Here is a 27,764-nt window from a genome sequence, read left to right on the forward strand (position 1 = left end):
GGGGCCAAGCTGACTCTGGTGGCTGAAATTCCGCCCGACTGGACTGGTGGCGGCCATAAATAATGCCACACGAAGTTTAAAATGCAATAATGAAATTTATTAAGAACTTATGCGGAGTTAAAACACCGAAGATGGGGACGGCAACCTTGTGTAAACACGGTCGAAAGGAATCACGCCAGTCAAGGAGAGCAGAAGTCCAGATACTCTAGCAAATCGGTAAAGTCCTTAAGTTGGCTCAAAGTTGTGCGAAAGTTGTGGCAACTTTTGCTGGGCGAAAGTTTTGCCCCTCCGTTCCACCGCTATCCGGAGAAATGAATGTGGCGAGGCGGAACAGTTGACCATATGGAAGGGTATTATGGCAGCGTAATTTACACAGCATGGTGCCACACACATTTGGCCAAGCGTATCGAGATGGCGGCGGCATCATGGCCAGGGGGTGAACATAAAGGCTCCGCCTGACCCGCTCCTCTGCCGTCTGAGCGACCTGCTCGGCATACGCATCCACAGCCGTATCGTCCGCCTACGGATCCCACGAACTCCATGGCCAAGCACTTACGTAAATGCCTTACGGCAAAAGTTTTCCCCTTTGTTGTTGTTCCGGCTGTTTTAAAAGTCCCGAATAATTGAGTTTTACCCATAATTTGCTTGATTTTATTTTACTTACGGATCCCCTTGTCTCCTGATCCCCATGCCCGCCGGCAAAACCGTGCCTCGTGTGCAGTCCACCACAAAGGTAAACAAAAAACAATCAATAGTCCCAACTTTGGTTTCGTTACGCTCCACCTAAATATGTATCATCTGGCCGGGATTATATGATAATCCAAATCGGATTGGAATCGATAGTGCAACATGCGGCAGAGTCCGCGATTTTGACAAACACTAATTAAAATGAATTATTTAATTGAAACAAAGAGGGCGTTGCAGGCCCAGGGAATTGGGTAAACCAATTAAAATGGCCACTGGCCACGTCAGTTGGGATATGCATATGCATATTCGGTTAGACACAGATAGGTACAGCATAAATCCATTTATAATTAATTTTTACAAATGAATGCGATAATTAAATATGCGCGCATCTGAATCTACACGCTTATCAGCAACAAAAAGTTACAAAAGTTACATATATCCGCCAACTAAATGGCCGGGCAAAACAATTAAATTACAAAATTATAAATAATTCTGGCTGCATTCTGGATGGACGCATTAGGACCTAGAATCTCTAGTGAATTTGATAGATTGACTTAAAGTGCAATTAAAGCCGATGAAAACAACCCATACTGATAACAATTCGCATTTAGTTGGGCTTAAAGATTCCATTTAATATTGTAGATGATACAAACATAATCATAATACATGCTTACACCTCCATACAAGTATATATATATTTAAGTTTTTAACACATTTACAATTTATTATTGAACCTTACAATGCAGCTTGGCAAAGGGGGGAATTATTGTTTTAGATTCTATTATTACAGCTCGTTTTGGGAGTTCCTCCGGTTTTAGCTCCAGCTCCTGCTCCAGTTCCTGCTCCCGCTCCTGCCATCCTGACCCAGTTTGGGATCCTGCGAGAGCATTACCTCGAGTACAATGTATATAAGTATATATATATATATATATAGGTATGTTCAACACCTTGGTATTCGTAGAGGTAGGATAACAATTGTCAGATGTTCACTGAATGTGAGAAAATGCATTCAATGCATTTCGTAGGATGCGCTTAGCCACTCAAATAACAGATGAAACCGCTCTCGGTGGTTCGGTGTGTTGTGGTTAAGTGTGTTGTTTTTAAGTGATTTGCTTTTGGGCGGTGGCAAGTGGGTGGTGGATTTGGTTTGGTGGATGTTGGTAGGTGGAAGAGCTTAGCATACACTTGAAATACTGCACTGAACAATTAATAACCAACCAGACTATAACATAGAAATATTCATACTTAAATTATTACAATTTTCTACCTTAGACAGACGATCGAGCTTGAGACGCGACCTCCAAATTGTTGGATCGCTTGAGTTGCTTGATTTTCGGGTGCGCACAACTTACAAATAGTATTCAATTAGAAAAAATAGATGTATATTTTTTAAGTACGTAGTGTTTAGGTTTAGGTTTAGATTTAGGCTTGGGACTCGGGGGTCTTGGGGCTAGTGAGTGTTTAGTGTCGGTTTAACGTTTTGTACATGCCCAAAAAACTTTAGCAAAAACTTGAATATCACTCGTATTTATGTTAAAATTTGCAATTTTCAAATTCAATTCTCTTGCATGAAATATGTTTTACAATAAACTTTATAAACGCCATTTAATCAGTTATCGATAAAGTTATTAATATATATGTATATGTATATATTACGCGCGTATGTATACAATAAAAATAGGGAGATGCTTAGACTACGATTTTTACAAAAGCCTATCGCATTGGCATGCGTTCTCATTGTTGGAGACACATGCGAACATAAGTGACATGACCCTTGAGTGGTTTGTAGATTATAAATTCGATTAATGCGCTTGGATTCCGGGCGGGGATCGAATCTCAGATGGATTAACTCGTACACCTTACAACACCATGCATATGTGATGTAAGTCGGTAGTATAACTTTATGATCTATGTTTGACCCGTGTTCGATTCAAACAAACTTAGACGAGAATGGGGGTTTTTGATGTACAATTAGTCTGCCAACTAAGCAATACAAAAATATCTATCGTACTTTGCCGTGGAATCGAGTTCTTTTCCATCTCCTTCAGCGGTGCGATTTGTATGTACATTGAAAGTGTCTTCCAAATCTTGATTTGGCGCAGGAGTCATATAAGTTCTGCTTTTGGCACTGTACTGAGTACCCAAGTAGTCGGGATAATGATGGCCTTGAGGCACACAATACATCAAAAGCCAAACCATAAGTCAATCAAAATTCATCTGTACATCCGTCCAGTTCGTCCCTCGGTCCGTTGAGTCCGTCAGCTAATCCTACTAATTTCCAGCTTAGCAGCTGCTGTTGATCTCTGGCGATCTCGACTAATGCTCGGCCCATAAAAACCGCCGGTCACTCCATTCAAACGCTGGCCTCGGACATCCACTGAGGCGAACTCAGTTGTTGTTCTTCCAGCGCGAGAGCAGGAGCCTCCAGCGGTTTTTACGCCTTCTGCTTCAAATTTGCCATATCAATAGATGGTTGGTGCTGTCCTCGCGGCCAGCGATCTCGCTCAGCGAGTTGGCACCGGAGTTGCGGAAGTCCTCATAGCCATCGCCGCCGGAAATGATCAGCGTGTTGTTCGTCTCCGACTTGGATTTGGAGTGCTTGATGGACCTGCAACACATAGTTTTTGTTAACTATATCGCTACTTTCTGTCATATTCTCAAACTTACCCCTGTTTGGTGTACTCATCGCTGTTGGAACTGCCTGCATCGCGACCACCGCCTGCACCAGAAGCAGCTCCCTCCAAGCCCGTAGTCTCAACAAACGTAAGGAATCGAACGTGTCCAGTGTGACCATGAGGAATGCCTGTGGGCACTATGTTTATGGCACCCTTTTCGTAGCCCTGCGCCGGTATGGTCAGCAGAACACCCGCACTGGTTCCAATCCAAATGAGATCCTTGCAGCATAACAGCGATGTTACTCGCAGACAAGCCGCCTTGTGCTGGCGGATAATCTCATCGCAATTGGATAGCATCTTGTTTACGGCGGGGGCGAGATTCACTTCAGTGACCAGTTGGTGGCTGCAATTAGAAGGTGTTATCATTAATGACATAAAGCCAGAGGATATAGATTATACTCACGTATTGGAATGGAAACACTTAATGTGCGCTGAGTTCTGAATGGATATCCAGACATGATTGTTTGAGACAGTCATATTTGTAATCGGCTTCGAATCCGATGAAATCTGAATTTGATTAACGACCTGAGTGATAGAAGAATCATTTGATTAGTTCTTGAATGGGTAGAAATAATGTTTTTCTTACTGTTAATGTCTCTACGTCCAGCACTTTGATGATGCCCTGAATGGAACACCATAGTCGGCCGTTGACGTTCAATAGCTTATTCACCGGACTGGTGACCGTGCCTATGGACAGGCAATGCGATGAGCAAGTATTCCAGGAGGTTGCTAAATGATTAACCAATCGTTAGACTTATTCATGGGTTCTGCAATAATAAACACATACCACCATCCCTCAGGTAAACGCAAATATCACCATTAGCTAATGATACAAACACACGATTGTCCAGGTACCTATTCAAAACAAAACATTTAAATAACTATTGCGTTGTTAACTTATTTTAGTTCTGCTTACAAAATGGAATAAACGGCCGAATGGTGCTCGATCTTGATGCGGTTTTTCTTAATGCGAATATTGTCAGTGCTATTATAGACGTGGATGCAGCCGTCTTCAGTGCCAATCCACATGGTTGATTGATTGCTCTCGCCCTCCTCGGGATTTGAGTCCTGCGGGGCAAATAAAGTAAGTCACTGGAGCATTCCCAGAGGGATTGGTCACAACTCACCTGATGCCCATGATATGAGGGCGCAGGACTGGGTACCCGTTCCACTAATGTGGATCCTGTGCTCCCGGCGACGTTCAAAGAGGCGGCCGCAGCCTCTGTTTCATCGTCGCTGGAGCTTAGATTCAGTTCCAGCTGAGTATCGCTGCCGCCTGTGGTCGCAGCATCCGCGGGTTCACCACCAGCCACCGGCGTAGGTGTCGGCGTCAGCTTCTTCTTTTCGGGCGTCGCCGTGGCCGATGCGGAGGCACTTTGGAAACTGGGTGAGATGCTCTTGCGGTAATCTCTTAGCTGCTGGGTATAGCTCTGTGGCGTGTGGCGCTTATCCTTCTCCTCCTGGCCGCCGGATCCTGCCGGCTGCTCGCTACTACTATTGCGACTGGAGGCCGCCGAACTGTACGCCGGCACGGAAGCCACGCACAGGATGCGAGCATTGCACACGCCATTGCAGCTGGTGACATTCGGCTCCGGATGCAGCGACATGATGCACACCTGACCCACATAGCCATCGCTGTTGCACACCCATACGTCCCGATTGTCACTCAGCGTGGCTGCCGCACAGGTGAACTGGAGGCCAGCTCGGGTCTTGCGAATCGGTATGGATGTAAGGAACTCGGGAATTGGATGCCGCTCCAGGGTGGCAGCTGCAGGGAATTGTGAGATGTATTACTTATTCAATGTAGATGAGGTGCAGTGAAATTACTTACCCAGCTTCTGCTTGGCCTCGTTGAAGCTCTCCTCCCACTGAGTGCGCTTCTCCGTCTTGCTAAAGACCACTGCCAGCTTCTGGTTACCATTTCTGAAAAATAATATAGATATGGTTAAGAATACTAACACTATAGGCTATAATCCTGTTCATCTATTAGCTTTTCAATAATGCTTTTGAATTTTCTTGTTCAGTTTTTGCTAGGTTCATAAAATCCACTTACGGAGAACTGACTGTCAGCTCGAGCATATTTAGTTGGGTGTCGTTTGTCTGGCGTTCAGAGAGCTGTCTCTGCACCTCGCGGTGGAGCTCGCGGATTACATCCTCCAGATACTGATGCGGGTACTTAATGGTGACGGTTATATCGGTGATTTGCTGCAGCTTATTGCAGTCTTCGGCCAAAGTCTCGATTTCGCTGACGATGCGCTTGATGTTCTCGTCCTTGGCTGCAAAACAGACAGAATAGTTTGTTTTAGATACCAAGTATCAAGTTCATTAACTACACTCACATTTGACAATCTCCAGGCAGTCCAGCGAGATCTTGGTGAGGAACTTGTACTTATTGGTGTCCAAAGTGGTGGCCACGGTGCCCGGGCAGATGCTGCTGTTCGGCTTACGGATGGTACCGCTTCGTTTCTTGATGCTCGTCAGGACGAGTAAATCGTTGAACAGGAAGAAGCCGCGATCCTTGCGCGCTCCTTGTCCCGAAGGCATGGAGACCAGATCGAAGAGCAGAAACTGCCTTTCGGGGGCTATAAGATCGGTGATGCCTTCGATGACGCCTTCCAGTTCCCGGAGCGTGGCCTCCCTCTGTCCATTCTCCATGATCTCGCGCTCCTTGCAGTTGATGTGCACCAGTATATCGTGGACTAGCTTCAGCACATCCTGCAGATGCTTCGTGTCTGGATGATCGTGATCCGTGTGCTTAATCAATCGCTGGAAGAGCAGCTCATAGCTGGAAACAAGAGATTTTCTTAGTTGTTGGTCCTTCTTCAAATTTATATTGTAAATAACTTACTTGGGGAACTTTTGAACGGGTTTTATGAGCAGATTGTCTAAGGTTAGCTTGCCCTTGTGCTCTCGAGCGGTCGTCTCAAGAAACTTGGAAAACGAGGGTCGCTGATGCTTCATGGAGCGTATGGCATTCTTTGCCCTATTGCAGTTGTTCACAAAGGATGTATAGACCTCTAGAACCTCTAGCTTCGAGAACTGTGAGTAAGAACACCAATATTAGAGCAGTTGGAAATATATTATTATAAACAAAATTAAACTAGTTTCAAATGATAGGTTGGTAGATAAACCGAAAGTAGTCAAAGATAGTCTTTACCGTGTCCATGAAGGCATCACCAACTTTCTGCTGCACATCCCAGTCATCCAAACGGCTCTTCAGGTCGCTGAGAAACTTCTCGTGAATCTCGAGGATGTCGGGTACCATGAAGAAGATCTCATCCACAGTGCGTGTATCTATCATGCCGGCGTGTTCGGGCGCCTTAAGCACTTTCAGATACTTGACAACGACGGTTTGCAGGGACTCCACGTAGGATTGCTCATTACGATAGATCTCCTGCACCACATAGGTGCGTGTGTCCTGAGGGAAATATACAATGCAAATGAAATTAATATGGATCATAGATTGGCACTTGGCTAAAAGGTAGTTGGGGTTAGTTGCGACCAGACTTACGCCTTCATAGCCGCCCAGATTCCATTTACTACTAATCTCGAACTGCGCTCGTCGCTCGGAATCGTCCTCCGAGTCGGAGCAGGTGATCGAAGTCATTTTCTTCAGCCTGTCGCACTTGTCGTTCTGATAGCCACTCCCGGCCCCGCCCCCTGAACCGGCAGCCGCCCCGAATCCCGCCTTGCTCAGACGCGCCACCGTTGTGGTGGCCATCGAGACCGCCTGCGAGACACCAGTGTTGATGTTGCTGCTGCTGCCGCACGCGCTTATGTTGCTGCTGCTGTGCGAGTGGGTGTTGCTGCTGCTGTTGCTGATGTTGCTGCTGCTTCCACTCGGCAGCTGTTGCATGTGGGCGGGAGCTTGGGGGAGCAGGGCGGCGGCAACGGTTTGGGAGGGCGCCGTCAGGGTGGCCTGCAGATCCAACAGGCTGAGTCGCAGATTCTCGCGATTGTGCGACATGCTCGGAATGTGTATTAAAGTGTTCTTTCTCCGCTTTCTTTTTGTTTACACCGTCACTAGTTTAGGCCACTTTTTGTTTCACTGCCGCAACGATACTGATTTCTTAAAGCACCACTGAAGCATTCTGTGTGTTTTATTGTTGTTGTTTGTTGGTGTAAAGACAAAAGCGCACGTCTGGCCTGGCTTAAACGCCCAAATAGACTGAAAATGCAACAAGCGATGTTGCACATCCACAAAACAGACACCCACATTCACTCACTCGCGTGGAGAACAACCTGCGTAGTCGGAAAGTGGGAGAACCACTTGCCCACGTTCCACATGCCCTGCACTTAGACTCAGAACATCGAAATACACTACGGATTATTGTTGGCAAATATAAACAAATAAATATGCCGGAAATTATTGTATATATGTACATCGAATGTATAGTGTACAGATTCAGATAGATTTATGTAACGAGTTCTCATACAAATATTACAATTGTGGAAAACGGATAGTTAGATTAATATATGTATATTCCTTTTCATTATAAGTTTCAAAAGAAAAGAAGTTCATAATTAAGTAATTGGTTGTTCTAGGGAAGCTTTTAACTGTTTTGTCAGTGTAAGTGACTATAGAGAGTCACAAGTCACTCACTCACAGGAACAGCCTTGAGCACCCCGCCCTGCCCCAGCCCCTGCACCTCCTCTTCCTCCGTTCCAGCCAGCCCACCGCCTGCAGTTCGCGCGTGTGTGCGTGCGTCTGTGTGTGATTTGATAATGACACTGACCATGTTGTTGTTTGCCTGTGCTGACTGAAGGCCAATAAGGCGCAAAGGAAAAACAAAGAAAAAGCGTGGGTTGGGTGCAGGAAAAACACACAGACATTTATGTATGGGTGCGACATAAAAAAAACCAGTTGCGGTCTGTCTGTTTTCTTGTTTTTGCTTTGAATCACGGACTAACTGCTGTTCAGCTGTGTTTTGCTGTTGCGTTTTAATTGCCTGATTAGGGCAACAACAAAAGCCAAGCAAGCAACATGTTATCACACACACATTTGCACGCTCGCTTACACCTTTGCATATGTGTTCATGTGTGTTTATGAGGGAGGTGAGCGTGTTGCACAGTTAGTTATGTAGCCGTACTTTGGAGCATACATTTGTGCGCAGTTTAGATGGCCGTTGCAGTTACCGTTATACGCGAGGGTATATGTGAAGGTTAGAGCAGTGCAGGCTGCAAAAGCCACACAATTCCATTTTACATTTCACAATCACATACACATACACTCATGTAGGGCTGACAGGTAATTGATTTGCTCTCTCCACTTCATTCCTCTCCACTACTCTCCACTGCTGCCTTCTCGCTCGTACTCTCTTCAGTTACTACGGCTAAGTTGAGAGTTTATATTTGCACTCAATGTATATTATTGGCGTAACGCGGCGCAACAAGAGGTTGGCCTTGTGCATTCAGGTACACATATACATACACACATGTACAGCGCGAGGAGAAGAAAAATTGAATTTGGAATAAAATGAAAAGTGATTTTCATCTCCGCCTTTCCGCCTTTCGAGACATTTTCCCACGCACATCTCCATGCATTCCTTTTTCCACCTATGCAAAACACACACACACGCAGACACGCAAAACACTCCAGCGATAAATTAATTTTCTATATTCGGTTACGTTGTTGTTTGGCAATTTACGATTTGTTTTAGTTATTTTTCACGTATTCCGATTTGTTTGTTGCTTTTTACACGCCGTTAGCGGATTCCTCGCTCCACAAAAAATAAATAACAAACGAACGAGCGAACGAAACATGAACAATTCCGCCACACAATGGTCGTAGAAAAGCAAATAAGAATTGAAACACAGCGCACAGTGGTCTCCTTTCAGCCTTTCGCTGCTCTGTCGCTGCTGCTGCTGTGGCTACTGCTGCTGCGACTATTGCTGCTGCTGCTGCGCGAGAGAGCAGCCACAGTGGCACATCCCAAATCCAAAGGCCAACAACAGGAGTGCGCGATTCCGCCACTCGACTCAACCAACACATTCCATTGTGCCATATACACACTTAATTTCCATTTTTCATATTCCAAGCGCACTGAAAAAAGAAGCCAACCCCACTAACCCCACCACCCTCACTCCAAAAGGCACCCACCACCCACCGAAAGCGGAGAGAGCGATGGATAGTGGAAGAGAGAGAGAGAGAGAGCACGGAACGCTGGAGAGAATCACGTTTAAAACAAGAATCATACACACACAGCAGCACGAGTATTTGGCAATCAGGAAAACGCGCATAGTAAATTTAAGACTTTCGGTTTATCTGCTCTATGGCCAAACATTAATTATCCATGTGAACCGAAAGCAGATCGTAAACATACTCAAAACATTGTGTAGTGCGCTAGTCTCAGCTGTTAAGGCCCCATTGGAATGCCATGCGTCGCGCTCAGAGAGCGGCTGATATGGGTTTTCCCCCTGATTTGCATGCGACAAGTGTCCGAAAAGATAATGTAAAAGGGTTATATTCATGCCGGGATTTTCTATACTTCCCTTAAGAGAAAAATAATAATCGTTTATAATGTATTCGTTTTCTCCTGTATCCGTTGAAAAGTTGTATCTTTAAGATAAGCTTAAGATAAGATAGGAGAAGAGAATATAAACTTCAAACAAGGCATCATAGTTCAATAGAAAACATTATTTCATAAAACATTAAGGCATCCATAATGTTTTTGTGCTGCTTAAACGCACACTATGATTTTAAAAACTACTCCTACCAGTTTATATTGATCTCATTTTGTACGCCCAACTCAATTTGCAGCACGCATCATTCAGCCTACTACAACTTGCTGCCAATGTAAAAATAGTATGCTGCAACCACTGTGCCGGGAACGGATCGAAATAGAACAAAGGGAAAGGAATGAAACAAGACGAAACGGAACGAGACTAACACACTAACACACATTTCCAATGCGCACCGTTTTCTTTATTTTCTGTTAGGAGCATGCGCTTCAAAATTCACATGGCGCCGCTGCCGCTGCTTTTCCTCTGCCGCTGCCTTTTCCTCTGCCCACACCCACAACATGCACTTCCACTTAGCAAGCACAACAAAAAAGCGGGAGAATGGCAGAACATGTGAGCGTGTGGGTGAGAGTGTGTGCGACAAGGCAGCTGGAATAAAAAGGGAAGGGAAGAGCGAGAAGAAGGTAACGATCGCTGGGAAACTTTTGACTGTGAGCGAAAGAGAAAGATGTCTATATTCTGGAAGGATCAACCATTTTGAAACCGCGCTTAAAGCCAACAGATTATAGCATACTTAACGGGGCCATTCTCTAAGCTCAGCTGATTGCAAATCAAATCTATCATATTATACATATTTAAAATTACCCCCGCTTTTAAATCAACTAATATGTTTATTCAATCTAATTTCTCTCGGGACATTATTCGTAAGTAAAACGTTAAGCATTAGCAGTGGTACAATAAACAACAATGAAACATTTCCCTAATCGATTTTGAGTCATTTTAGTAGGAAAGGGGTACTTTCCCTTGAATAGTCGTGTTGAAAGTCTATTTCTGGAAATAGGGTTCCGAAAACTTTCCTTAGAACTGATTCAAAAAGTACTTATTATCTACTGCACTGGGTTACCATGTTACTAAACCAAAACTGATATCAATAAAATGGACTCACCGCTATCGTCTTCTTCCGCTGTTCGGAGATCATGTTCTCGCTGGAACCCTTTAGTAGCTCGGCCAACAAAGCGGGCGTTGGCTTCAGACCTGCCTTTCCGCCACCTCCTGATCCCGATCCCGAGGTTCCTCCAGCCAGTGGGGCATTTTTCGCAGCCTTGTCGCCAGATCCAGCATCCAAACTGCGCTTGCCAGCATGATGATGACCATGGCTGTGCCCATGGCCATGACCATGGTGATGGTGGTGCTGACTGGGACGCTCCGTGCTCATCGACTGGCTGCGCTTGCTGTGGTTAGATTTAGGAGCCGGAGCTTCAGAGGCAGCGCGCTTCATGTGGTGCACCTGGTCATCCAGTTCCGCCTGGCTCAGATTCTTGGCGGACACGGAGATTTGTGCAGTGGCCGCTGAGATGCCCTTGCTGGCGTGCTCCAGCTGCGAGGGCGTGGAAGCCGCACGAGCATGAGATGGCACTGGCAAAAAGGTACTTGTCTTTCTCACCCGCATTGAATTGGAGTACTGCGGCAGATTTCGGGAGGGACCAACCGTTCCACCAGCAGCCACACCAGGAGCTGATCCACGCAAGTGCAAGCTGGAAAATGAAGAAAGTCATAACAAATGTCTTCAACTTTAAGGTTCAAACTCACCTGTCCGTCTCTCGCAGCTCCTCCAGAATCTCTTCGAAGTGCATCCGGTTGGGCTTCTTCATCTCCGCTTCCAGCATCTGGCCGTAAGGACCTCTGAGTGGTCGTTTCGAAAATCTCTTGTAGTCGTAGTCGCCGCTGCTGGGCGTGGGACTGGAGGTAATACGCTCCCTTTCCCGCTCCCGTATGGCCCGATCGCATTCGTTGTCCGAGGTGGAATCGGTGCGCAGATAGCTCAGGCTCCGACATGAGGCATCGTCCTTTTCCTCGCTGCTGTGGCAGCTAAAGTTGCTTAACAGCTGCGCCTTGTCGCGCACCAATCCTCCACTGCCCCACGAAGGCGAACCCTTCTCCAGTTCGGGGGTATTCAATTCAAAGGAATAGGAGCTCTGCGGACTGCTGATGTACATTTGCGAGGCGCCAGGGGTGTTGGCTTCCGGAGATTCGGGTTTAATTGCATTCAGATTGGCCACACTTATGTCCAGGGCTAGACCACGTTGCGGTGCCTCCGTGGGAGCTTGCCAATCCGCATTATCTATGTACATGCCCTTACGTTTGGTGGACTTATCCAGATGCCTACGTTGCCGCTCATCCGTACTGTGTCGCGGAGTGGCTATGGCCTCTAAGGAGCTCCTCAGATCGACATTGGCCAGGTCCAGATCATCTTGGCTGTACTCCCTGATGTGGCGATCCATTGATGTATTCCTCGCCGTGGTGGCCACCTCTACTTGCGGCTCGTCCTCGATCTTAGCCAGTTCATCCCCTTCTTCCGAGGAACGACTCACAGATATGGTGGGCACAAGGTCACTTCTCACTGCTGTGGTCAACGTGGACGGCGTCTGGGAGATTTTGCAGGCTGCATGCGGAATGGGTGGCTGTATGGTCTCCGGGACAATACCAAATTCCTCAGGGGCCACCTCCACCCATTCTTGGGCGGGTGTCTCCAGCCATTCTTGGGCGGCACACTCATATACTGGCACTGGGATCTCACACGTGGTGGCCGTTTGCAGGAAGTTATCCGGCGGGGCCTCCAGTGGCAACTGCTCCTCCATCAGGGTTGCCAAATTCGGAGCACTGCCGCTCACCGACGAGGCGGGTGGTGTTATCTCCACTACTGGCTGCACAGGCGGCGGTACATCCTCCTTGATCAGGCAATCGGTTTCCGACTGAATGGTATCCGTAAGCGATTCCATAGTGGCATGTGCGGCTATCACACTGCTGGCGGTGGCCACCGGGAACACGATGCCTGAGCTGTCACTTGCTGCCAATTCGTTGCTAAAGATATCCTCCTCCTGGATGGCGTCGTGATCCAGCGACTTCTCCTGTCCGTAGTTCAGATTGATGCTGAGTTCGGTCTTTTTGAGTGGTATTCGCACCCAACCGGGATCCGGAGGAGCAATTTCCTCCTCCCTGGAGTGCGTCGGACTGGGACTGGGCGCCTCGATAGCCTTGTCCCGTTTTAAGCGATCTCTTAGAGCTGATAGAGTGGACTTGCAGTCGATCTGCGAGAACGAAACGGATCGAAATGGGGCTGCCTTGTGCGCGCTGCGTGAATCCGGCCGTGATGCTAGCGCCGTGCTCTCGAAACTGGCACTGCTGCTGGCAGTGGCCGACGCATCTACGCATCTGCTGGCCGCAGGTCTGTGATTCTGCTGCGCAGGTGGGGGCGGGGACTTGGACTTCTCGCGGTTGCTCAACATGAAGGCCTCCAGGTTGGAGAGACTCGTGTTTGGCCGAAGGGAGGCAAATATACGGGCAGCGGTGCTGAGACCAACACCACCACCACCACCACCAGCACCTCCACTGTGACGTGTGGTGGTTTCTTCGCTGGGCATCCGGAGGTGAGCGCTGCCCGCTTCCGACTCCGAAGTTTGGCTGGCGCCCGTATCCTGGCGCTCCAGGTGCGATATGCGCGGCTTGCGGGGTGGTGGCACCGGTGGCGGCGGAGGTGGTGGCGGAGTGGGCGTGGACGAGGCGCGGGAACTACTGCCACCGCCGCCTCCTCCCCGCAAAAGTTCCGTTAGCTCGCGCAAACGCTCCGAACGGTCCGACGTCTTGCGCTGCTTTTCCGGACCGGAAGTGGATGACGGCGAGGAGGAGGACGTGGACGCGGAGGCGGCTGCCGCTGGTGATGATTTACGCCCGAAACCGAGACGCTGAAAGCGGTCCAGGGTATTACGTCGTTTCTCCATTGTGTGCTAAAAGTGCGAGAGTGCGAGGAGGGATAATTCGAGTTAAACGTTTATTATTCATCGACGGATTGCTCGGCCTGCCCGGGCCCATTATCCATTCGTCCGTTCCTCCCCAGCCTCATGTCTTTTTATGGACTAGCTGTGGGCGTACTTGTGAACCCACCCCAACCCACTACACCCCGCTCACAAAATAAAAACAAACAAATCGCTGGCAATTCAATTCGATACACTGAAGCGGCAGCAAACATTGAGTCAACACGGCGTATGTGTAATATCGGCAGAGAGGGAAGGAGTCGATGAAACGACGAACAGATTTCGCTTTCCCGCAGGATCGTATGGGTAATACGGAATGCTAATTGGAATGAGCATAAGCATTATGTATTTGAATGTCCGGAACCCAGCCAGCATGATTATATTAGGCGCCTTCTCATCCCCAGCGTCATTATATTCGCTGCACAATGACACACATACCAGCCAATCTACGAGAACACAATGTAAGGCAAGCCAACACGGTGCTCTATATATATTAAGCCGATTCGTGTATACATACGCACACAGTGATATTTTTAGTATAAACAACAGATCTCAGCCGCATATATAAAAGTACGTATTCCACATACGTATTTAAATCCAAATACATATAGGTATATGTATGTAGGTGGAATATACAGAAAATACAAGAGATCTTTGGGACTATGACTGGGAATGAATGAGCAGACAGGCCAACTTACAATACACTGCTAGGAAATCGTACTAGCTATGACAATCAAATGTTTTAAGATAGATCATGCTTGAAAGCCTTGATAACACCATATAATATGAAATCCTTAAAGTTCCCTTTTATTTTACATATTTCGATTTTAATTTTCCCAGCTATAGCATCCTATTTTTCCCAGTGCACACATTAAAAGAATTGTACAAACAACACAAAAGTAGAGCAATACTACCAATGAGATCTGTGGTGAGCAGAACTCTCGCAACCAACACCAATCACTGGCGAAAAGCCCACATTCTCCCAATCTCTCCGATTGAGCAGAAGAACGTGCCGTTCAGGTGGTGCCCATCCATCGAATCGTACATATATATATGACTTATTCTCTGGCAGAACTACAATCTCCAAGAGATCTATTCTGGCCCATTGAAGGGGAAACAAACGTACGAGTAACTATATGATATATGGGATCAATAAAATCGATCAAAACAAAAGGTTTATGGCTGAAAATTGCGCACCCTGACAGTTTGGTGATGAATGGTGGCCATCGAGTTGCGGGAAATGCAAATATACATTTATACATTTATCTATATCTGTTTAAGGCTGATATTCTCTTGCTCATTTCTTCTATGTTGGGTGCTATACTATCTTATGTGCTTTCAAATATGCCTATAGCTTATCTCATTTGTTTTAATACATTTCTGATTTATTAAAAACTTACCCCGTTCTCCTTGTTAACCTCGTATGGAGCATCCACATGGAAATTACAGTGACAGGGCAGAAGAATATTGTTTAGCTTAATGTGGTTTGTTAGCTGATTGTTAATTTGGCTCGCAGCACTCACTTGGTTCAGTGCATTGCAACCACGATTGTGCTGCAGTGGCAGAGAAAACGAACTATTACGATCACTAATATTCTGGTTTATAACATTCGCAGTCACACGCGACAAATCGGTGTAGGGATCGTAAGGAACTTTGGGCTCTGCGTAATATTGTACTGGCAAACGCGATTCACTCAGTGACTTGTGCACTCCGTTGCTCTTTGCCACCACCACTTCCGGTTCCGGTTCGGAGTCGAAGGTCAGGCGACCGTGTCGATCATAACAGAGCGATCGCGGCCCCTTCAGCGATCCCCAAGTGCACTCCCCACTCGCTCCAAAGCGGCAATTGTAGTTGATGTTATTGCTGAAGTTGCCCTCGAAGGCATGGGGCTGGTAGTCCTTGGGGATGCAACAGCTGTTCGCCGGATAGATCCGAGGCGGAAAGTGAGTGGGGTTGGCAGGTGGCTGAGGGTGAGAGTGATGATGATGTTGCTGTTGGCAGACCAAACGGCGGGTCTTCAGAGCTGGTTCATCGGATGCAGAGAAATCCACACAGACACGCGGTTTCGGAGGAACTGGCGGCGGATGGCGATAGCTTCGATAGCTAACGGTGGCACAGGAATTGTAGTGTTGCAAATGCTGTTGCTGTTGTTGTAGCTGCTGCTGCTGCTGCTGCTGCTGTGACAGTTTTTTGTCAATTGTATAACAACAAATGGCTGGTGACTCGTCGCTGATTTCAGATGACAGGGACAACACTGGCGATGACGCGTCTCCCACTGATGTTGCTGCTGCTGCTGCTGCTACTGTTGCTGCCTCTGTTGATTTTTCCGTTTTCGTTGTTGATGTATTTGGCTGCCGCTTTTCTATTTCTATAACCGGCGGCCGCACAACGTCATCGTCGTCGTCAGCGGCATCCTCATAATGAGCATCGACTAATACGCGCCTCGTCGAATCGACTTCCTCCCCATCGAAGACAAAGCCAAACGACGACAAATCGGACACTGAATCGTAGTCCCCAAACGGCAGCTGCTGTTGCTGTTGCTGCTGCTGATTCTGCTTCTGCTGGTGCTGCTGATGTTGCTGCTGTTGCCGCTTCTGCTGCTGCGGATGAGGCTGCTGTGGCTGTTGCTTTTGGCGGTCCATGGAGCTGCCAACTTGTTGCTGCCTCTCGCCACAACAATTCTCGCAGAGAATCCGTGAGCTTTTCGCAGCGATGCCAGGAGATAGCTTTTGGTGCTGCGTGTTGGCAAAGTATTTGGCAATGGGATCGTACTCCTCGCCATCGTTGTTGTTGTTATTGTTGTTGTTATTATTGTTATTAATATTGTTATTGTTGTGGGTGAGATGCTGGTAGGTGAGCGGCGGATTGGCCCTGGCCTCCTGGCCCCGGGCGATCATTGATCGTTCGCCTGTCTGCCGGCGTGGCTGCTCCTCATTCCATGAGAGCTTCTTGTAGCCCCGTCCGCGCACCACCCGTTGGCCCAATTGCGGTGTGGTTGGCAAGGAGCTGGACAGCTTGAGTGGTGCAAGGTGCGGCACCTGCTGATCGCCTGTGGAAAGGTGGTGAATGTAAGTCGAGTTCGTGTTCTTTTAGCTTCAAATAGATGTACTCCCAATCTTACCAATGATTGCCTCCCCTTCGAGCTGGATGGCTTCGCTATCGACGGTCCGCGTCGAGTGGCGCATGCAACAGCAGGATATGAGGCGACTGCTCTTGTTCCTTCTCCTCACCGCCTGGTCAACTTCAATGGGCTGTGGTGTTCTGGAGCTTGTTCTCAAATCGCTGCAAAAATAATGCTATTTTTAGTATCGTAAATAATTTAGAAGTCATTACGGCAAAGTGACAAACATTCAGCTGCATTGGTTATTTTTAGCCTTGCCTCATTTGTATATCTCTTGATAAGCTTAAAATAAACTGGACAAGCATACAATAGTCTATGTTTGGTTTAACACTTTTAAAGATAACTATAAAGTAAACAAACAACTGCGATTTTAGAATGGTTCAAGGTGAATTGGTAGAGATAATTAATAAACGCAACCTAGGCATGCAATGAATAGAAAACTTATTTTGGCCAACAATACAAGTAAATTATGAAAGCAACTAATATGCCCCGCGTGGTTAATTCAATTACAGGATATTGCAAATGTTCGCCCAAAAGCATGCCACAAGCACTGAACTCCCAATTTTCATGCAAATCAGCTGGGAAATCGCATTGAATTTTCACCTCCGCCAAGAGTTTCCATTCTCATTGCTCGGATAATAGGTTTTCATCGGAAGATCATCAAATTTTCCTCGCGCGGGTAAATCGTATGTAATATATCCCTGACGTGCCTCCGGCATTTTTGGTGATCTATAAGATATAGAAAGCGATGACAGTCCCAAATCGGTCGAGTGTATTCGCAGTAAAGTTCAGTGCCTCAGATATAGCGCATACAACCCATTCTATTTTTATCTGTTGCAGCGCATACTTCATTCCCAATGCGAACGAGGCTATAGTAAGATATGATATTATACCATTTCAAAGGGGTGCCTTTCAAAAACATTTCAAAAACTTTATTTTTAATACGTTAAATATTATTTCTAAAAACCTTAGTAATTTATGAACTTAAAATAATTTAAAACAATGAAAATGTAGGAAATATAAAATGAGGTTAACCTTCTACGCGAGCTTTTCAATCAATTTAATTTTTATTAAATTCCATAGTGTATATGTGCCTCTGTTTCTATCACATAATTAATGAAGTTGCAGGGGATGACAAGTAATTTCTGAATATATTTTTTAATTACCACCGCTATATATGATCTCTAATGAAAGCCCCAAAACCGATCGGCAGATAATCACCGCCTTGGCCTCAGCCGCAGATTTGCCACCTTTCGATTTCCTCCAACGGACCCGAGTGTTACGCATGCGAATTTTTAGCACAGAGCTGCTAGTCAAGCCGTGACCATGACATGCCCCTCCTTGTGGCCACACTATCTGTGGCACAGCCACTATCCGTTGCCTGTCATTAAATATGTTTGGTCGGTGGCTAGCCCGTTTTTGTTGCATCCACTGGCAACCACTGGCATCCACTGTCCATTGTCTTTCGAGGATTGGTTACCCGAGTTGGCCAGGCTTTTGTTTCAGTGGAAGACTTTTTCTCTGGCTGGCTGCTGTTAGCCTTCTTTTTTTGTTTTCTTTGCCGAACAAGTGGCTTTCCTATAATCTTAATTGATGTTGAACAAACGGCAGAGCATGTTGCACAAGCCGGAGACGTCTCCACTTTTTGTTCGGGCCACAAAAATCGCCAGCAAGAGTTTACCATCAGCTACACATTGTTTAAGGAGAGATTTGCATGAGCTTCTCAGCTATCTTTAATAATATAAGCAAATCGTTTAAAGCTAATTGACGGAAGAGGTTGCAAAAAATTGTAAGTGGGTACTGAAACTAGGTAAACAAAAGGATTTTATTAATATATACACTAACTATGAGTAGGAAAAATCAATAAAAAATATAAGTTTAATGGTAGGTAAAGAGAAAAACAGAAAATCTTCTTTATCAATCGAAAACTACACACTTTTCGGGTTGTAAATATCACGCTGGTTGGGAGTCACACATTTGTCCCAAAAATATCATTCCGCCAGAAAACCAAAAATATCTTTTCCACCAGAAGAACGCCGAAGATACTTTGAGTGAAAGATGCTCGTGGCGAAACAATTGCATGTCGTGTGCATACAGTGCGGAACTAAAGTAAAAGTCTGGGAAAGCACAACGTAAGTGCAACTAAATTATTATTCCAACTGAAAAACAGTATAAATAAATGAGGCAATAACATTTTTTATAGATCGTACCACTTTAATGGAATACATTGAAAGCCATTTGAAATGTATTTTTAAAGCTGTCATAGCTCGAAATGTGTTTATTATTCAACTCATCCTCAGTCATCCAATAATTATGAAACTTTCTGTACACATCTCTAGATATAAATGGTTGTGCCCGTGTGTGTACATAGAATTTTGTGTAAGACATTTTTTAGCCGAGATTTCTGGCGTGTTAGTCCATCGGATACAAATGTATCTTTCGCAGCGTAATCACTCAGGAATGCAGATGCACAGATCTGGCTGCGCGGCCTGGTCTATATTTATAATCCGACCAGATCTGAAGCTGGCTTATCAGCAGCAGCTGGACTTGCACTTGTCAAAACGGCAGATACAAATGCATCTAATGTGCATAATCGCACCTGCGACGCGCAATTGGAAGCGACTCAAGGTCGCCGGAATAATGAGATCCAACTGCGAGCAGCTGATTTAGCTTATCTAGTACTTCCAAAACAACTTTAGCACATAAATACTGTACTGTCCGCGGGCAAATCCGTGAGTTTATTGTGAATTCTTTTTGGTGTACGCCAGCTTCTTGATAAATATACAAGTTTTTTGAGTGTTTGCCCATGGAATACCTGGGCAGATAAACCACGCACAGATATCAGATCTGGCGACAAGGCAAAACGGGCGTCAGCAATCAGAAGTCAGAGAGATAAACAAGATGTAAGAATGACAAAAAATAATTAATAAATAAGAGCCCTCTTTTGCAGAGGGCGGTGATATGTACATATGTACGTACGTATGTAGATACATTATAAATAGTTTGCCGCCACTCATAAATAAACAAAAATTCAATTAAAATCGCACGCTGGCCAAATCTATATGGAGAACCATTAAAAAACCATAAAAGTTTTGACATGTTGCGAACATTTCGCTGTCAGCTGCAGAAGCGCTCCCATCTCATGGCTTCCATCTCTGAACAATAATAACAATTAAGCCAGCTCCTCAGCCCCCCGGGTAACACCTATTTTTTCGCTCTTTTTCGTAACTATTCCATAGGCCTGCCCTCCGCCGGCCGAGTCATTTTGACTGACACGTGACAGCGGGATCCGTGATCCGTGCCAGATGCCCATATCCATACCCATGCCCATGTTCATGCCCCCTGCTGCACAGCACCATCCCAACATCCCACATCTTCGTCGGCATGCAAAACTTCTTTGTTATGGGCTTTATGATTAATCTGCACAGCTTTTCAGCGGCATATCAGCAACACCTCCAGCTCCGTAGTCCAGATGCGTGATGGGATTAGGAGCGCATCTAGCTGGGATCCCTTTCAATACCATTTACATGCACATAGCACACCTCCAGAGGTAGCTATTCCCAAGCCGAAGACCAGTCCCAATCCAGATCGCAAGCTGGAGGCGACAACAGCGCACCTTCCATATCCATCGCTCACCTGAACTTGGACTTGAATTGAAATCAAGAGTGGCGTGGCCCAGAGACCTTGCCCGTCTCTTTTGCATTGCAAATCAAACGATTCTCCAAGTTTGTGCCCCCCATCATCAACACTCTGCAGGCTGGTGGAGCTCTGTAAAGTGTGAGCTTGAAATCGTATCTTTCGGTTCAAGTTCAGATCGGTTTGGTACGGAGCGACAAGGAGGCACGCATTAGAATGAGTCTATGGGACACCCGATACCAAACACACATAGTTGGGGAATGTTGAGACTCTATATGGTTGTTAGAAAAGCGATTACACTGAGAGGAACGTATGACCAGAAGTTTATAATATATATACAACATATAAATATATTCTTACTGCTGCTCAAGAAGTCATGATTTGAAAAGTTTTATTCCTGAATTCGCTTATCTGCATTTACAAAAGCTTTATCAAAAAGAATGTTGCTTTTAGCCTCATATAGGGGTTTTTTTCCCGCAGTGTCTTGCATCGGACGAGTGGCCGTAGATCAAACCACAAAATCGTAACCCACACCTCGAGGCAAAGGCGGAGAAAAATTGGCTCTCGGGGCGAGGCGCGTAATACCAGATGCATTCGGCATTCGACTTAGGAACAGGCCAAAAATGCAGCTGGCCAAGATCGAAGATCAAATTATGTCAGTCAGTCAGTCGGTTAGTCAGTCAGTTAGTCAGCCATAAGCCAAACTGTCTGCCTGTCTTTTTGGGCCAGGCATTCGACATTTCACTTTTGATTTTCGATTTCGTACTTTCACGAGCCGAGTTTCTGGGTTTCTGGCGGAGTGACCCCCAGAGTTCAACCCGCCTGAACCCGACTCAATGTAGAAGCGATGCAGATACAAATGGGATTGGGAATGGGCATGGACATGGGCATGGGCATGGAGAGGGAATTCGAGTTGGAGCTGGAGCTGGAGTTTGCGGCTGAAGTGGGTCTTTAGCTGGGTCTGCACAACATTCAATTAGTACATATTAAATTTGTTTGCCCGTTGTTGTTGGTTTCTCTTTTTTGTAATTTTGTTGGCATTTTTTTTTTTTTTTTTTGATTTCTGTGGGCCAGTCCGAACAATGAAGCGGAACTTAACTCGATTTAAGTTTTTATGAGCGGTATTTTGTAGTTTGTATCTGCTGCCTTGTATCAGCAGACAGCGATAAATTGTGTTATGAAAGTGCACTGCAGATGCAGTGCAGGAAGACCCCGACTTGGAGTTCGACTCCAACTTCGATCCCAGATGCGCCAGTCGAGAGTCAAAGTTGAACAGCAACATGGACTTTAAAATCTCCGGCCATTGATTGTTACATCGATTTGGGTGATAACTCTGCGGCAATCCAGGCGCAGATCGAAATTCAACAAAAACGGGGGAAATCACTTTCATAAATTGCTGGCCATTGAGTTCTTTATCTAATCGGTACTTAAGTTGGGCTACATTTAAGACACTTTTTAAAGTGGGTTATTTCCGCATCGAGATTGCCGGAGGTGGATAAGTCATGAAAAGTGCGGTGATTAAATTATATACAGATAAACCATCTTTTGGGATAATAAAATAGATATCTGATTAAAGTGGCTTTAATAAAGCAGAAGAAAGTGGTATGGAAATCTTTTTTTTTTAGTTTCTAGCTTGTATTTCATAAGAATCCCAGTTTCATTGAAGATTTCAGCTATGCATAGCACTAAATAACTGATATAACTTAATCTCTTGACTTACTAAGAACTCAGCAACAGAGTTGTTATCTAATCAAATAGTAACTACACACCCCAATGCGAACATCGCATCTGTGAGATACTTTTCCAGATAATTGCGCTGAAGGGATGAGCATTTAAATGTATGGGGATCTACATATAAGAGCTGTATATATCTGATCCCCCAACTACTATATATTCAAATACACAGGTTGCATAACCCGGATGCCCGATTAGCCATCTGATATAAAAGCCATTCTCAGGCGCTTTGATGGATTTCAATTATGTAAGCTCCGTTTTCACATTGATATATGCACAAGGGTCGTTGGATAGGTGGCCGCAGGAGGAGGTGTATTCCCATCAAAGTTCGATCGTCGTCGTTTCCTAATTTTCGGATTCGGGTTCCGGACGCCAGGTTTTCGCTGCCGGGCCAGCCGCCCAACCAAATGCTAAATGCACGCCGAGATGCAGATGGATAGCGTTTTGGGCGGTGTGGGCGTGGTCGCAGCTAACTACTGACGAGGTCGTGAGTATCACTCAAATTGCCTCGGCGCATTCATCATCGGACAGCGGCCGAAACAGAAACAGTAAATGTAACATGTGAGCATTGGGGTGGTCCCCAGATCTTGGTGAATTATTATGATCTACGGGTTCCCCCATACGAAAGTCACTCGGAAAGTGAAAGCGGGACTCTTCTAAAGGTTATTTCGAAACCTTGGTCCGTTGTGTGTTATTATCGACCAATAGTGATTAGCTAAAAGTGGCTGATATTAAAATATTTGTAAAGTATTTCAAGAATCTGAAAGTATTTTACAAACTCCTTTAAACATATGATTTAATAAACTTGTCAGCCGCAAAATCGAAAGAAATTAGCTAATGTTTAATAAAGAGTTGTTTAGTTTATTACGATTCTTTTAATTTCGTTAAGCACCCACAGTTATTACAATAAAATAAAATTGAGCCGCCATAAAAAGTCATAAAGTGGCGCAGTTATGGGTCCACCCTAATTTATAAGACACACACCGCAGTTAAAGTCGTTTTTGCTGCCCCATTGAAGCTGTTAGTTTAGCCGGCTGGGGGGCGTGGCCGTTCAGCGCTGAACTCCTTTGGCAGAGACGACGTCGTTATATACGAGGCCCCATAATGGGCCGAGCTCTGGCACATATCCGAATATGAGCTTGGAGGGACCACTTGTCCCCAGCGACAGTTTGCCACTTTCTCACCTCCCCCAGGAGCCGGGCGGAGCAGGAGGATTGAAATGGGAATGCGAATGGAAATGGGTATGGAATGGGAATGGGATGGGGATGGGGATGGGGATGGGGGCTGGGAGCAACCGATTCCCGACCAGGCAATAAAAGTTCACCACAGGGACAGGACGGGACGGGGACAGTCGCAGGGGCAATGGGAGGTCTGCAGTTGGGCTTAGCTTTTCATTACTTTATTTTCGAATCTGGGCTCAATCTGAATCTGTCTTGCCAATAACAGCAATGCCACCAAAAAAACACCAAAAGCAACAACATCAGCCGGCGAGCGGGAAAACTGCACCGGACTCGCAGTGCTCGTTTAAATGCGGCGTCGCAATCGCATTCGTTGTTTGAAAATCCCAAATAGACAGACAGAAAGAAAACAAGAAATAAGTATATTACTCTAAAGGTTATTCAAAGCATTGCGATTCGGTGATACCCTACAAGACACAGGGCTGCCCACAGAATATGAGGCAAATAATAAAGCAGCACGCCTTTTTGTGGCACGATCGGAATGCAGATCGTATCAAAGTTACGTGTCGCTAAAATTAATCATGTATTTTGATTTAATCTTTTCCCTAGTGTTCCCATTCACAGCAAAGAATTCAGAATGGGAATAACTTCTTAGACAAAATGTTAATCAATTAATCAAGATTATTCAATCAGCTAATTTAACCAAATTCTGCCCATCTGATATTTGATACTTTTTTGGGTGGCACAACTTAAAACTCAAATATGCTATATTCAAGCAGGTTTGCAGTGATGAGGGACCAATATTATTATTATACGATTAAAAGTACAAAGTAGAAGTTCCTCAGCCTCACTGATTAGCTTCTGATAATACAAATGTGGCATATTCCATATGCCTTGACAAAGGGTATTTATAGGTCTAAGAAGGAAAACTAGGAGCCGAAGGAACTGGCGGGGCGAAAAAGAAAACAGAAATCGTTTTTGCGCAATCCTCACAGATCTGATAAGCAGTTAGAGAGCATTAGACCAGCTAGCACACACTCACAAATGGCGAACGGCAAAACAGCCAGCAAACAAACCAATAGACAAACGTAGAAACACATCCACAGCAGACCCAAAGTGTCTGGGCCACAGTCTGAGTCTGAGAGTCTGGCTCTGAAAGCCCCAGCATCAGTACAGCATCAGCATCAGCATACAGCCAGCGTCAAGTCAAAATCCGCAAGCCCCAATCCGCAATCCTCAATCCCAACTGGCCCGACCGGGCTAACTTTTGAGTGTTGCAGCACTGACTGAGCTTAGCTGGCTGGCTTGCTGGCTGGCCCGGCTCCCAAAAGATCTCCTCTGTATCCCCAGATCCCCCAGTTGCCCCGGTTCCCCCCAAATGCCCAGCTATCCCACCAATCCAATGGCTTAAGAGTCGCGACGTAACATGCAACATTACATGCCTATAATTTGTTTTCACACAGCAGGACGTTTTCACTCCATAAGACATCAGAAAGAGGTCTTAAATGGTCACATTACTGCCATTTCCAACAGCGTTCAAATGTTTAGACTTCGACTGGGAGTACGACTACGGTTGCATCTTCTACACATTTCCAATGGCCATGCCTTTTGGCCACATCTCTGCTACACAGCCTGCGGCCAATGCAATAATGTTTGCTAACTGTTATTTAATATAGTCATTATTTGGCCACAACTTGTCCCACTGAGCAAATGGCACTTCATTCCCCAATTTTCCAACGCATGCCCCGCGGCATCATTCTGCCGCATCCTCCTCGTTCGTGCACCGTTCGTTGTTGCCCGAACTTTGGCAGTCGCAACATGGGTATAGTGCATCCTACACTTTAAGACAAGTGGTGAAATGAAGTATAGGAATTTCTACATAAAATATGTCCCAAGAATATAGTTTCTTCTTTAACAAAGTAATATTTCCAAATTAAATTTTGTCAAAATTTCATTTTTTTGTAATTATACTAATTGTAACTGCCTATTTAACATGGTTTCGTTATTAGGGTAACAAATTATATAAAAATGTTTTCACTATCTAATCTTTGGAGGAAATTGATGATTATTATAACATTAAGGATTTGGATTGGATAATTTCGCTATTAGATTGATATTACATTTTAAAAGTAAATGAAATCGGCGTCTTCAATATGTTACCACCGATTTAAGTGTTTTCCTTTTAATTTCCTTTTTATGTGGAATGGGCAGGTAGAGGTAATAAATAAATCGTGAGTTTAGTGTAACAGATACGAATTACTCTTGCATCACTGCACCGATGATCGAATGCACAAGTGCCGGGGCTGGTCATCTTCAGCTCCTCCCCCTGCTCCTCCTCCGGCTCCTCCTCCTGCTCTTTATCCCACTGCATCCCAGTCTATCTGGCGGGGCATACGACCCCCCCCCCCTTCCCCTTCTCATACGCCATCTCTTTTCACAACTGAGGCTAAGCCCCAATTTGGATTATTTGTAGACATTAAATAAGCTGCGGCCACTGCAAATGCTGTTGGAATTAAGTCGCGCCAGAGTTAAAAATATCCGCGAGACGTCTCGGGATTGTCCCATTGCGAGGTTCCTAGATCGAGTTGTGCCGATAAAGGTGCAGCTGCAGATCGGCTTTGCTCGGAGGAGCTGAGGAGCAAGGAGCAGGCGAGGATAACGATGGGAGGAGGGTGGTTGAGGTGAGCTGAGGTACCAGGCAACAGAGACATCTTTACACAATTCAATTGAGTGGCGGACGGGGCATTTACATATGAGCGCACCAAGTGTCCTTTACCGTTATGGCCAGGTAACAATATAATATGAGAGACAGCAAAACAAACAACGAAACAAAGCCAACTACCAACTTCCAACTACCAACTGCTGCCCACACTAAACAAGTTAACATTAAGCGTCGGCAGCAGTCAGCAGTCAACACCGAACAATAACAATAACAATAGCAATAAAAATAAGAAACACGAGAGAGAATGGTCGAGGGGGGGGGGGGGGGGGAAGGGAAAACAAAACACGAAAAAGTATCTTCAAAATACACTTATGCTGTCTTTTTATGGCATATCTTTTACTTATTTGCCCGCACTTAAGTATCGCAGCTCTTTTCTTCAGATTTTTCCCCTTTTTATTTTCTGTTGTTTTTTTTTTTCTCAATTTGTATTTGTATTTTTATTTTCGTAAATGAAATCGAAATATGGGTCGTCGGCGCGCAGTCTGATTCCGATTCCGCTTTAATTTTTTTTCGAGCCTCCCCCCTCAAAAAAACCCCTTCGAAAATCAGAAAAATCAGAGATGAAAAAACTCCTGATCTCGAAACACACTTCCACTTCCAACAAGAGATGCGAGCAAAATTTCGAGAGCATTATTGGCACGAATTATTAACCTTTTCTTTTGCCATGCTTCATTTTTTGCTGGGATCCAAATTACTTTTTTTTGTGGATTTTTTTTTTCGGTGGTGCACTTTAAGCCCACATCTCTTTGGGGCGAGAAATTGGCCCAAACATTCATACAGCGTACGTATGTGCGGAATGAGCCACAATTCGGCACGAAAGATCGTTCCAATTGGAACATGAGACCGCGACGAGTGCACCTCCATGCATTCGCATTCGCACTCGTATTCATACTTATTCATACATAAGTCCAAAGAACTTTCACACAACTGGGTTAATGGCTAATCATCGAAAATGTAGGCGCCTTCTGATGTACCTACTTGGTATGGGAATGGGTTTGGGATCTGGTGGAGCTGACCTTGCCCACGCAGTGTGGGTACTGTGTTATGCCCTTCGATTCAACTCGATTCGATTCGATTCGGGTTTTCACCTTTCTACCGTTATGCGACGATCACTGGGAAGTTGCCACTGCGCCACTATGTGCGTTTGAATTCCGTGCGAATCGCGCGGTTAATCCCACTGATAACTGATTCACGTAGCGCGAGCGACTTGGGCCTTTTTCGGCTTCTGTTTTGGCGCTTTTATCCGCGGAGACCTCCGAACACGGCCAAATGTAATTGCCAAATGAAGATCACTCCAACAACCGGCCCTGTACTCTGCCGTGTGGTTGTTGTTGCTGCAGTCGCCAGTCGACACATGGTGAATATTCGAATTCAGATTCGGTCAGCTCAGCTGCTCAGTGCTGCACAGTGGGACCGATCGATGGTCAGATATTATTATTGTTTTTACAAGCTTGAAGAGTGTAAAACAAATTTTAAGCTAATTCACAATTTAAAAATTATATACCTAGTTATATATAT

General features: G+C 45.4%; 1 protein-coding gene across 7 annotated transcripts; it reads right to left on the bottom strand.

Moving 5' to 3' along the window:
• Positions 1-1,313: 1,313 nt before the first annotated feature.
• CG43102 (uncharacterized protein) lies at positions 1,314-27,532 on the bottom strand. 7 transcript variants are annotated; one of them, NM_001260227.2, is made up of 18 exons: positions 27,225-27,532; positions 17,580-17,705; positions 16,977-17,137; positions 15,256-16,904; positions 11,634-13,828; positions 10,990-11,578; positions 6,520-6,780; positions 6,211-6,401; positions 5,702-6,147; positions 5,416-5,638; positions 5,194-5,285; positions 4,490-5,130; positions 4,279-4,430; positions 4,150-4,217; positions 3,949-4,091; positions 3,766-3,887; positions 3,355-3,705; positions 1,314-3,295 (listed from the first exon to the last, which is right to left on the bottom strand). In NM_001260227.2, the coding sequence occupies exons 2-18, from the start codon at positions 17,693-17,695 to the stop codon at positions 3,136-3,138; spliced, it is 7,560 nt and encodes a 2,519-aa protein (NP_001247156.1). In that variant the 5' UTR covers positions 17,696-17,705; positions 27,225-27,532; the 3' UTR covers positions 1,314-3,135. The 7 variants fall into 6 exon arrangements, with proteins under 7 accessions (NP_001247156.1, NP_001247155.1, NP_001262684.1 ...); NM_001275755.2 differs by lacking the exon at positions 17,580-17,705; NM_001260226.2 differs by lacking the exon at positions 17,580-17,705 and having other exon boundaries at positions 27,335-27,532.
• Between the last annotated feature and the right edge of the window lie 232 nt (positions 27,533-27,764).

This window comes from Drosophila melanogaster, chromosome 3R (assembly GCF_000001215.4).
Source record: "Drosophila melanogaster chromosome 3R".
NCBI lineage: Eukaryota > Metazoa > Arthropoda > Insecta > Diptera > Drosophilidae > Drosophila > Drosophila melanogaster.